Here is a 10402-nt window from a genome sequence, read left to right on the forward strand (position 1 = left end):
TTGTGTAAATTATATGTCAAATGAATGATAATATAACGGATAACAAAACATATGAACAAAAATATGAACTGCAACTTTTAGTAACATAAAAATAGAAAAACATCTATTATAACGTTTGTATTAAAAAAGATATATATACAACGAATAATAAAAAATAAGAAAAATAAACACTATAACTATTAATAACATAAAAACACTAAAACATCTATTATAACATTTATATTAACTGTTAATATTTAAATCACAAATCTCTTCAAATACATTAATGTTTTTAATGAGCAAAACTTTACAACCTTATAAAAAAAGGAAAATAAAAAGTTATTAGTGATTACTAATTAATAATCATAAGTTAAAAACTCTTGAGTTGTAACTAATAAATATACATAAATTAGAAAACTCTTGAGTTGTAGTGTGAGTTTCAAATGAATGCGGTAGTTGGAAATGTATTATTATTATTATTATTATTATTATTATTATTATTATTATTATTATATTCGTCTAAATAATTGGTTTTGATGCATCATTTTAATCCCTTCGATTATTAAACATAAAGATATTTAATTATACATTTATAACATACATAGGTGCATATACATGTTAAACAAATCACATATAATATATATATTTTCGTAAATGTCATATGTAATTCTTGTCGTAGTAATATGGATAAATTACTTTCATATGAAGAACATATCATGATAAGTCTATCATAATTACATATCTAATGTTCAAAATTATGTTATCTTTTAAATATTGTCTTTTAAATATGTTGTGTAGGATAACCCAACAAAAAAATAATAGAAAATAAGCATAATCAAAATAGAAAAACTACAATCAAATAACTAAGAGCATTGGGTGGTTGAATATATAAACAAAAATGTTACATAAACATACATTTAAATCAAAAGAAAAAACTAACATTCGTCAACTTTGCTCAAACAAAAAAACCTATATCCATTTTATGAATCTTCTTTCTTCATTTAACATCATTCAACCATAGAAACTTGATAGTAATGTGGATAAATTACTTTCATATGAAGAACATATCATGATAAGTCTATCATAATTACATATCAAATGTTCAAAATTATGTTATCTTTTAAATATTGTCATTTGAATATGTTGTGTAGGATAACCCAACAAAAAAATAATAGAAAATAAACATAATCAAAATAGAAAAACTACAATCAAATAAATAAGAGCATTGGGTGGTTGAATATATAAATAAAAATGTTACATAAACATACATTTAAATCAAAAGAAAAAACTAACATTCGTCAACTTTGCTCAAACAAAAAAACCTATATCCATTTTATGAATCTTCTTTCTTCATTTAACACCATTCAACCATAGAACTTGATGACAATTCTTCACTAACCTGCAATTAAAATATTTTTCTTGAAAAAGAAGAATCAGAAAGATATTCCAAGCAAAACATTGATGTTTGGAGAGTCACATTCAAGATTGAGTAATACACACAAATCACATATAAAGATTAAATGATAAACTGAATATAAAGAAAGAATAGAAAAGCTTCATTTGTTTTGGTTGAAAGAAAAAATCATATTACAATTACCATCGATGCGACATAACCCATTTCTTCAAATCATCATATTTGGATCGTGAATGCTTCAACTATATGAAAACTTTTTTAATCACAATATCTTCAAATCCTTCTTACATGTAAGATTTTATATAACACAAAAGACACAAAGATTGGCCTTTTTATAGTAAACTTTTCACTAAATGCTAATTAAACATAATATAAGTTATAAAACTATTGAGTGTTAAATCATAATTTAAGAAAACTATTGAGTTGCATTAGTTAAAAAAAGGGGGTTTCAAATGAATATGGTTTGAGGAAGTTAAAAAATGGGGTTGCAAATGCATGAGATTCAAGAAAAAATGCTAGCTTTATAAGTATGTATGATATATATATATATATATATATATATATATATATATATATATATATATATATATATTAAACCTATAATATTATAATAGTATAAGGGTTGAATTTTAAACTTTTAAAATTCTAGGATTTGGAACTAAATGTTTCAAAGTGAGACTTTGCATTTACAAATTCCAAAACTTGAGGGCAAGTTTTGAACTATTCAAAAACTCTTGGTATCCATAACTTATGAGTTTAATATAGGTTTTATGAAAAAACTTTTGACATTCCATAACTTGAGGACAAGTATGGAGTTCATAAAAACATTTATGTAAAAGACTCTTCAAGTTCCATAACTTGAGGACAACTTATGGAAGACTTAAAACCATTTAAGATGATATTTAAAAAGATACCTTTCATTTTCCATAACTTGAGGACAAGTTACGGATTTCACCAAAAATAATTAGATCAAAAATTCCAACTAACAAAATCAAACAATTTGCTTATGGTCTAATTAAACTCATAAGTTAAGATAATTCATATCAAACAAGTTTCAAGAAATTAGCCTAATCATATAAACTAATCAAATCATGAAACTTTGACAATTATCTTTGAAATTGGATAAGCACAATCATTACCACATCAAAAACAGGTTTATTTGTTCAAAAACAGTTAAGGGTAATGATTCTAGTCCAATTCTGGCTTTAAAACTCGAAATTCTGCATTCTGGAGCACCAACTCGTCGAGTGCATGAACTGACTCGGCGAGTTGGTCAGTTTTTAGGGTGGACTCAGCAAGTCTGTCAGTGGGATCGGCGAGTTCACTGTCCAGAAAGCAAAAAATCGATTTTTCCAAGCTTTGAAAACAAGTAGCATCAAGTACAATGGAAAACAAGCCTAGACTCTGATACCACTGAAGGGTTTTGGTATACTACAACATCGAGCGGTTTTTGGCTTACGCAACCTAAATGAGAGTTGAAGAACTCATTAATAGGAACTCAACGGTAAAAAGCCAGACGAAAACGGAGTCCGTATGAAGGAGTTACGAATTCTTCGTGGTCATTTAACAGTCTAATCACATCCTACTGTTAAATTTAAGATCCGTTGAGAATTAGCCGATGGAGTCTAAATGAAAGTTGTAGATATTGTTTTTACCTACGTGTCGAAAAAAAGAACGTCGAAAACGGAGCTCGTATACTAAAGTTACGGGGTTTAGAAGTCGGCAGGGTGCTGCTGCAAAAGGGGTGACGTGGCTGATTATGGGCCAAGGCTTTCTCCCCAAGGCAAACCACCAGAAGGTGACATGTGGCATGGACTCGACGAGTAGGAGGACCTACTCGACGAGTAGAGCTGTTTTCCAGCCTATAAATAGAGGTGTCGGGTTCCCTCATTCTTCACACCATTCCAACCTCTTCTCTCTCTCTCTCTCTAGAACCTCTCTCTAGCCCCTAAACCCCCCAAAAAGCCTAGGGAACCTCCCTAGCACCCGAAGGAAGCCCCGAGGCTCCCGGAGTCCCGAGAAAGGAGCCTTTCGGCTTGGAAACGCTGCTCCAGCGAAGCCCAGTTTTCGAGAAAACCCGCTGTAAGTGAGCTACGCCTACGCTATTTTTAATATAGCTTCTAACTAATTGTAGTAACATTATTAGGACCTTAAAATAATTATTTGGGCTATTATTATGAGTTATATAAGGGTGTTGTTTAACGCTTATATAATAGTAATAATAGCTAGACTATTAATTAGTCGCGGTTAACGTTAGACTAAACCCTAGTGGTATTGATACTAGGTTTTGTCAAGAGAAATTTGTTTTGAGATCACGAAGTGCTGTCCGAGTACCGAGTCACCACCTTATCAAGTGAGTGCATAGTCCCTTTCATCTTACACATAGATATGAAGTATTTAATATAAATTACGTGCTATGTGTGCATATTGTCTGTATACTTGCCGTCTGTGCTGGGTGAAAGATTTTTATACATGTTTTAAAAGATTTAAACTGTATATGTATTTTATATATACAAAATGTGTTGGGTAAAACATGGGTAGATGAAATAGTTGATGTGTGACAAAAATAAAATGATGAGAAGTGATATAGACCATGATATAAGGGTGAGAGGTAAACCATGAGAGAAGCCTTTTACCCATGTGTTGGCCCCGTCATTCAGCAGAGTATGGATGACAACCACAGACTATTCTAGACATTCCAGTGGACACTACCAGGCTCGCAACCTGTAGGTGTTTTGAACTGTGTATTCACCAGGTGTACTCTAAAAACCCATTGACATGTATTGCGAGTGGATTCTCGGAAACGATACTGTCGATAAACAAACCCTGGCGACTATGAGACGTAGTGCCTAAACCCTGGCGACTATGCGACTTAGTGCCTGTGGTATAAACCCTGGCGACTATGAGACTTAGTGCCTAAAACTTGGCGACTATGCGACGTAGTGCCAATTGAGTAGACTCTGACAACGATGGATTTCGTGCCGATTCCTTAGGATAATCCTTAGGAATAAATAAACGAGGAATAGTTGATTCTTAGGGTAGAATAAAGAAGATAATGGGGATGGGTAATTTGGTTGATTGTTTATTTGTTTAAACATACCATTTCTAAGCCTCTTAATCCATAAAGTCGATGACTTTAAGCCTTTGCATGGCTGAACAAGTCACTAACACCCAAAATATACCATTTCCTAACACTAGAAAGCCCAATACTCAAGCATGATCTCATATCCACGACCAAGATGGGAACTTTATGGATCTATAACACAAATACCACTGAAATGGGACAGATCTAGGTCCATGGAGCTCATTACACTCATAAAGTCTCCACCCACTCAGTTTATTTGAATCACAGGTGTCTATATGAAGTTACATTACACTGAGAGATTTAAAAGAGATGTAGATCACTAGTGTAAATGAATGTAAGTTCTGTGTATGCTTATGTTTCTGTATTGACGATGACATCCCAAGGTTTTGAAAATGAATTAAAAAATACATTTCTTCGGAAATGCTTTGATAACGTATTTATCATGTTTTACTGGGAACAAATTCTGCAACATTTTTATTAAAAGAGGTACTCTGATTTTTATAAAGCATAAACAAAATCGGTCTTTTCTGGCCGTGAAAATGGGGATGTCACACCCCAAGTGTTGCACCTCAAATGGAATCACAACACACCTTGGACAAAGAATTGCTTTTGAGAGAATATCCTAACACCAAAATTGGCGCATGTAACTCCAAGTACACTAGTGTCATTTTTGGGTGCTAAGGGGCTTCTTATATAGTGTGGCAAAACTAGGGTTACACCATGTAAACCCTAATGGGCATGACCTTCCATATTCCTTAGGCTCCATGGGTTTAAACCTCCATGGATCATCCATGGGTTGTCACATGGGTTTAGCCCAACCTAAGGAATCATGGATCATTGGCCCACGCCATAAGAATGAATGATTTACCAAACCAACCCCTTATATTTAATTAGTCTCTTTTGATCACAAAATTAATTCCAAACTAATTCTTGATCAATACTAATTAAATAATATGATTTCATATGAATATATTAGAACTTATAATATATTAATAAATCATAAATAACCTCTTCTCAAAAGTTCATCCTATCAAATTGTCCTGGTGATATGCAAACCAAATGGACCATGTTACTCTCGGGTCAAGGACATATCAATTATAGTTATGGGCTTAGACACTTAATCCAATAAAAATTTCATATCAACCAAAACAAAGTTCACAATCATACAAAATTTTGATTTCATATAAACTTAAACAAGTAAATTAACATTATATACATACAATTTCAATTTCATATGTACCTAAACAAATTTGAATTTCATATAACATTTTAACCACAATTTCAATTTCATATAACATTAACCAAGTAAATTAACATTTTATATATACAACTTCAATTTCATATAAACATAAACAAACAAACAACATACATATACCAAACAAACAGCACAATATACCAAACAAACAACACAATTCTATAATCATAGGAGGATCAATTTCAATTTCATATAAACTTATACATATATACAATTTCAGTTTCAATAAAAATTAGAAAAAAAAAACTAAAATGTTTCTTTCTTCTTGCTATGATGGACGGATTCCGATTGTCAAAGTTGATGGTGATCCTCCGGTGGTGGTTGGTGGTCACGGGAAATACACAAAATCAGAAAAAAAAAAAAATAAACACGAAAAACCCACCAGATTTCTTACCTGTTGTGGCAGTGAAGGAGAGAAGATGGAAGGAGGGTCGACTCGTCGGTGGGGAAGGCTGAGGTGGTGGAAGACGGACGGTGGTGTAGCAAAACCTCTTCACCACCGGTGAACAGTTTTAAATACAAAAAAAAAACCCAAATTCAGGGTAAAAATCTTTACCACACATCAATAAAAAATGAATTAGGAGTAGAAAAGATGTTACCTGGTGCTAATCCCCGGTTATGAAAGGCAGAACGTGATTTTCGTCGGAGAGGAAACAAACCTGCGTCATTGTGTGCAAATGAACGAAGATTGCGTTTTTTTTAGGGTAAACCCCTATGCCGACGACATGTCGTCGGCAAAGGGTCTATATAAACGATGTCACTTCATTTTTTGCTGAAACAAAAAAAAATTAAAATTAAAAATCTATGCCGACGACTTGTCGTCGGGATAGACGTTTCACGTGGATCGCCACGTGGCATGCCGACGACGTGTCGTCGGTATAGCTTGCACAAAACTACGTCGTACTATATTTCTGGAACATGGAATAAAAATAAATGGAAAATAGATTTTCCGATACCTATCCCGACAACAAGTCGTCGGTATAGACTTTCAGAGTACCGCGAACAATTTTGTCGTTCCCACCAGACTTGTAGCGACGACTTGTCGTCGGCACAGATATCCTGGTCAAAGGAATTTAGTCAAAGTTTGCAAAATGTATGCTCATTACCAATACATTTTCTTATTAATTATTGTTTCTATTATATAAAAGATTTCGGTTATCGTCAACAACATATACGATATTCAAATAATTTTACATATGTTCCCGATGACAATGAAAATGTCAATCCAAATATATCATGTGGAAATCAGCATATAAGTCTCCAATCTACTTCCAATTTTAATATTTCAAATGCAATTATCTAACGATACTAAAGACAAAAGAAAACTTAAAAAGTTATGTTTAGATAACATAAGATCTAATAATATGTCCAGTACGCCAAACGTTATTTCTTTTTCTATCATGCAATTTAGTTGACTTTTTATCCATATTTTTATGTTACATATTTATGTGCACTTTATAGATTAATTTCTTTTGTGTTGTTTTGCGTCGTAACCAATGCATCTTTGTATTAAATATTGTTATAATTTCATATATAATGTTTGTCATGATCAATATTTCTTTGAAGCGTTGGGTGATCTTTGAAGGATATATTGACTTGTGATCTTCATAGCAACTTAAAATTGTTATTTGTAGAAAAATCAATTTTTTTTTGAAGTGATTTCAGATAAATTCAACATGTTGTTCCTAACAGAAGTAGACAAGATTTTTGTGAATGCTTTATTATATTTCTCCTATATTTAGTCAAATTGTAAAGTCTTAAGATGAACGAAAAACATAAGGTTAAGTATTTGAACATCTGATATTGAAGAAACAACGATATTTGTAAACTGACTTTTAGATATGAGACTGAAATTAGCAATATGAAATCTAATTTTATATTCAAATAAGTCTTTGGAAATTTATAGTTCATAACAAAATAATTTATAATATATAGTGCTTTTGATTAGTATATATTCAATTTAAAAAATGCTTATTCATCATTTCCTTTGTAACCAGTTCAAAAGTTTACTTTAAAAACGATTAATGTTTACACATTGATATTTAGAGCAATTGTTTAAAACATGTCTATTTTTTTAATATAAACTCAATTACTTATTTATTCATCATTTCGTTTGTATTTATATAAAAGTATTAATTTAAAAAATGCTTAATGTTACATATTAATATTAAACTTTTTTAAACAACTCGTATATATCATGTTCCATAGTTCTACTGAGAGTTTTAATCTAGTAAACTACATGTCACTGTAATTTTGTCTTAAATCAGTATATCTCCTTTGGATCGAATGTTATCTTACAAAAGGTCTCAACGTAAAAACTTTTAAGCTTGATTGTTTTTTTTTAATAATTAAAGTTTATACTTTGTTAATATAATTCAACCATAACGCTACAGTTACTATATTACTATACACAGGTTATGTTAAACTATATTAGTATACATATATAGGTTATAGATTTTTTGTTAAAAATAGAAAATGAGGAATATTTCGGATCAATAAAGTTTATTGTTAAATTAAAGAAGGCATTCATAAAAGTTGCATGATATATACGTGTACGTAGTTTTCAAGATCATTTACATATATATTTCAAAATGAAGCCATAAATGAACAAAAAAAAATATCCTCAAGATATCATAGATTTAATTAAACTACATACTAACCAGAACATCTAAAACATCTACATTGACGATATGCTATTTAAGGTCTAGGGGATAAGTGAACGAAAATTTGGCATCCGGAGAGTTGTTGAGCAAGTAACGTTTCACATCCAAAGGCACCTGAAAGGTTTCTTTCGATCTCACACATATCCTTTCAAACAAGTTTTGCCAAAGAAGGTTCCTAAAATCCATCTTCAACTCCTTCAACTCCCGAAAGGGTGAACTTCGTCTCACCAATTCATCTGGAAAGAATGACAGAAGTTGCACAACAGACGAGCAGAGCGTTAGTGATTTCACATTCTTCATGGTATAGAACATGGCCATCAGATCATCAAACATTAGTTTCTCCTGTCTTCGGTAACAAAGTCCATTGAAATCGATCCCCACTTTCTCAAGAACAGGAAGACCCTCATGGGTGGGTAGAAGGTGGAAATTATGCCCTTTGTAATCAAAGAATTTGAGTCTTGGAGTAGTGACTTCGCAGCAGCTGATGTTCCATAGGGATGAAATGGTTAAATCTGTAAGTCGAAGAGCGTGTATCCTCAAATCTTTTTCGCTTTCCATGCAAAGATGACAATCTTCCAATGTTAAACTTTCCAACATTGGGAACCCTGAGAATGGATCGGGATCTTTTATAAGTGCATGTTGAAGATGCATAGTAGTAAGACTCTTGAATGATCTTGAAATTGGCCCCAGATACGGGCAAATCATATGACTTTGGTTTTCTAGTGTTAAACTCTTTAAGGATTCGAAGGAAGCAACTGGAAAAACCGGCCATGTTTTGTTTCTACTTTGTTGAACGTAAACTGACAACTGCTCGACACCCAACGAAAACGCGTAATCGAAAATGCTATTCAAAGTCTTGGCACTGCAGGATCCAGAACGGTTGAATGTTAATCTTTCCAACTTTGCTGAGTGATCACGATGACGCAGAACATCACATACGAACTTATCAAAGACTAGGAGTTTGTTGAAAGAGGAGGAATTGAATTCAAGAACTGGGATCCGAGTGTACATAGAAACCCATGTTCTTGATAAAAGTGATGTTTGAACGGCCTGTATTGCGTCAAGAGAAGCGAGAATATGCAGCTGCAAAGACTCCGGTAAGTCGCTGAGTCTGTCTTCCATTTTCGCCCTCTTCTTGTTCTCGATGTTTGCTGGTTCTTGTTCACGTATTTTTCTTTTAGTCGCCATGGCTGAAGAAGGTATGAAGATGGTTGAAGAAGGTATCAACATGGTTGATGAATGTATGATGATGATTGAAGAACGAAGAAGGGGTTGCTGATTTATATAGGGACTGTAATTGGGATATACGGGTGATTTTGATAGCCTTAATTGTTGGGCAAGTATCTCACATTTTGTGTGTTGATATAAATCCTTTCCTTTTTTTGTGTACTTGCCATATTTAAGGAACCTTAATTAAGTCTACTAGACTACTAAACTACTACTACTGTCGCCTAGTAGGCTTGTTTCTTTTCTTTGTTTCTTTTTTTCTTTTTTCAATTGAAACTCTATTTTTATTCTATATTTTCTTTGATTTCGTTTTTTATTCAAGTTTTAACAAGATTACCATTTTTTTTCTTTTTCCCTTTACACTAAACTTTCGAGAATCTTTTTACAATACTACATATTTTTATACCTTCAACAATATAGTTCTATTTTATACAAGGTGCACTTTCACGGTCGTTTTCATTTTGTATATTTATCTAAAACACCATTATTATTTTTTAAACAATAGTCAGTTTATTAAAAGATATTAACAAGAAACCATGTGCACATGCGAGTGTTACATTCAGTTATCGGATTACAACCCAAATTAATCGGATTTAAAGTGGTTTTTTTTCGTTGACTTATTTACAAAATTAGAACTAAATAGTGGACTTCGTCAACTACGTTATTGCTTACAGGAACATGATGAAGTGACATGTTACGACTTACGAGAATCTCCACAACACCCATATAAACTTAAATATCACCGGTTCTTTGATTTATCAAGTAAAACCCGAACCTTT

The 10402-nt window shown here is 32.3% G+C and overlaps 1 protein-coding gene across 1 annotated transcript; it reads right to left on the minus strand.

Moving 5' to 3' along the window:
- Positions 1-8426: 8426 nt before the first annotated feature.
- On the minus strand, positions 8427-9626 carry LOC145164204 (F-box/LRR-repeat protein At3g26922-like). Its single transcript, XM_079082928.1, has one exon. The coding sequence runs from the start codon at positions 9624-9626 to the stop codon at positions 8427-8429; it is 1200 nt and encodes a 399-aa protein (XP_078939054.1).
- Between the last annotated feature and the right edge of the window lie 776 nt (positions 9627-10402).

This window comes from Lactuca virosa, chromosome 3, assembly GCF_052849685.1.
Source record: "Lactuca virosa cultivar CGN04683 chromosome 3, Lactuca_virosa_CGN04683_v6, whole genome shotgun sequence".
In the NCBI taxonomy this organism is placed as follows: Eukaryota; Viridiplantae; Streptophyta; class Magnoliopsida; order Asterales; family Asteraceae; genus Lactuca; species Lactuca virosa.

Excerpts from the sequence above, each read along its gene's own strand:
- LOC145164204 (XM_079082928.1), bottom strand. The coding sequence starts at position 9,626 with ATGTTGATACCTTCTTCAACCATCTTCATACCTTCTTCAGCCATGGCG.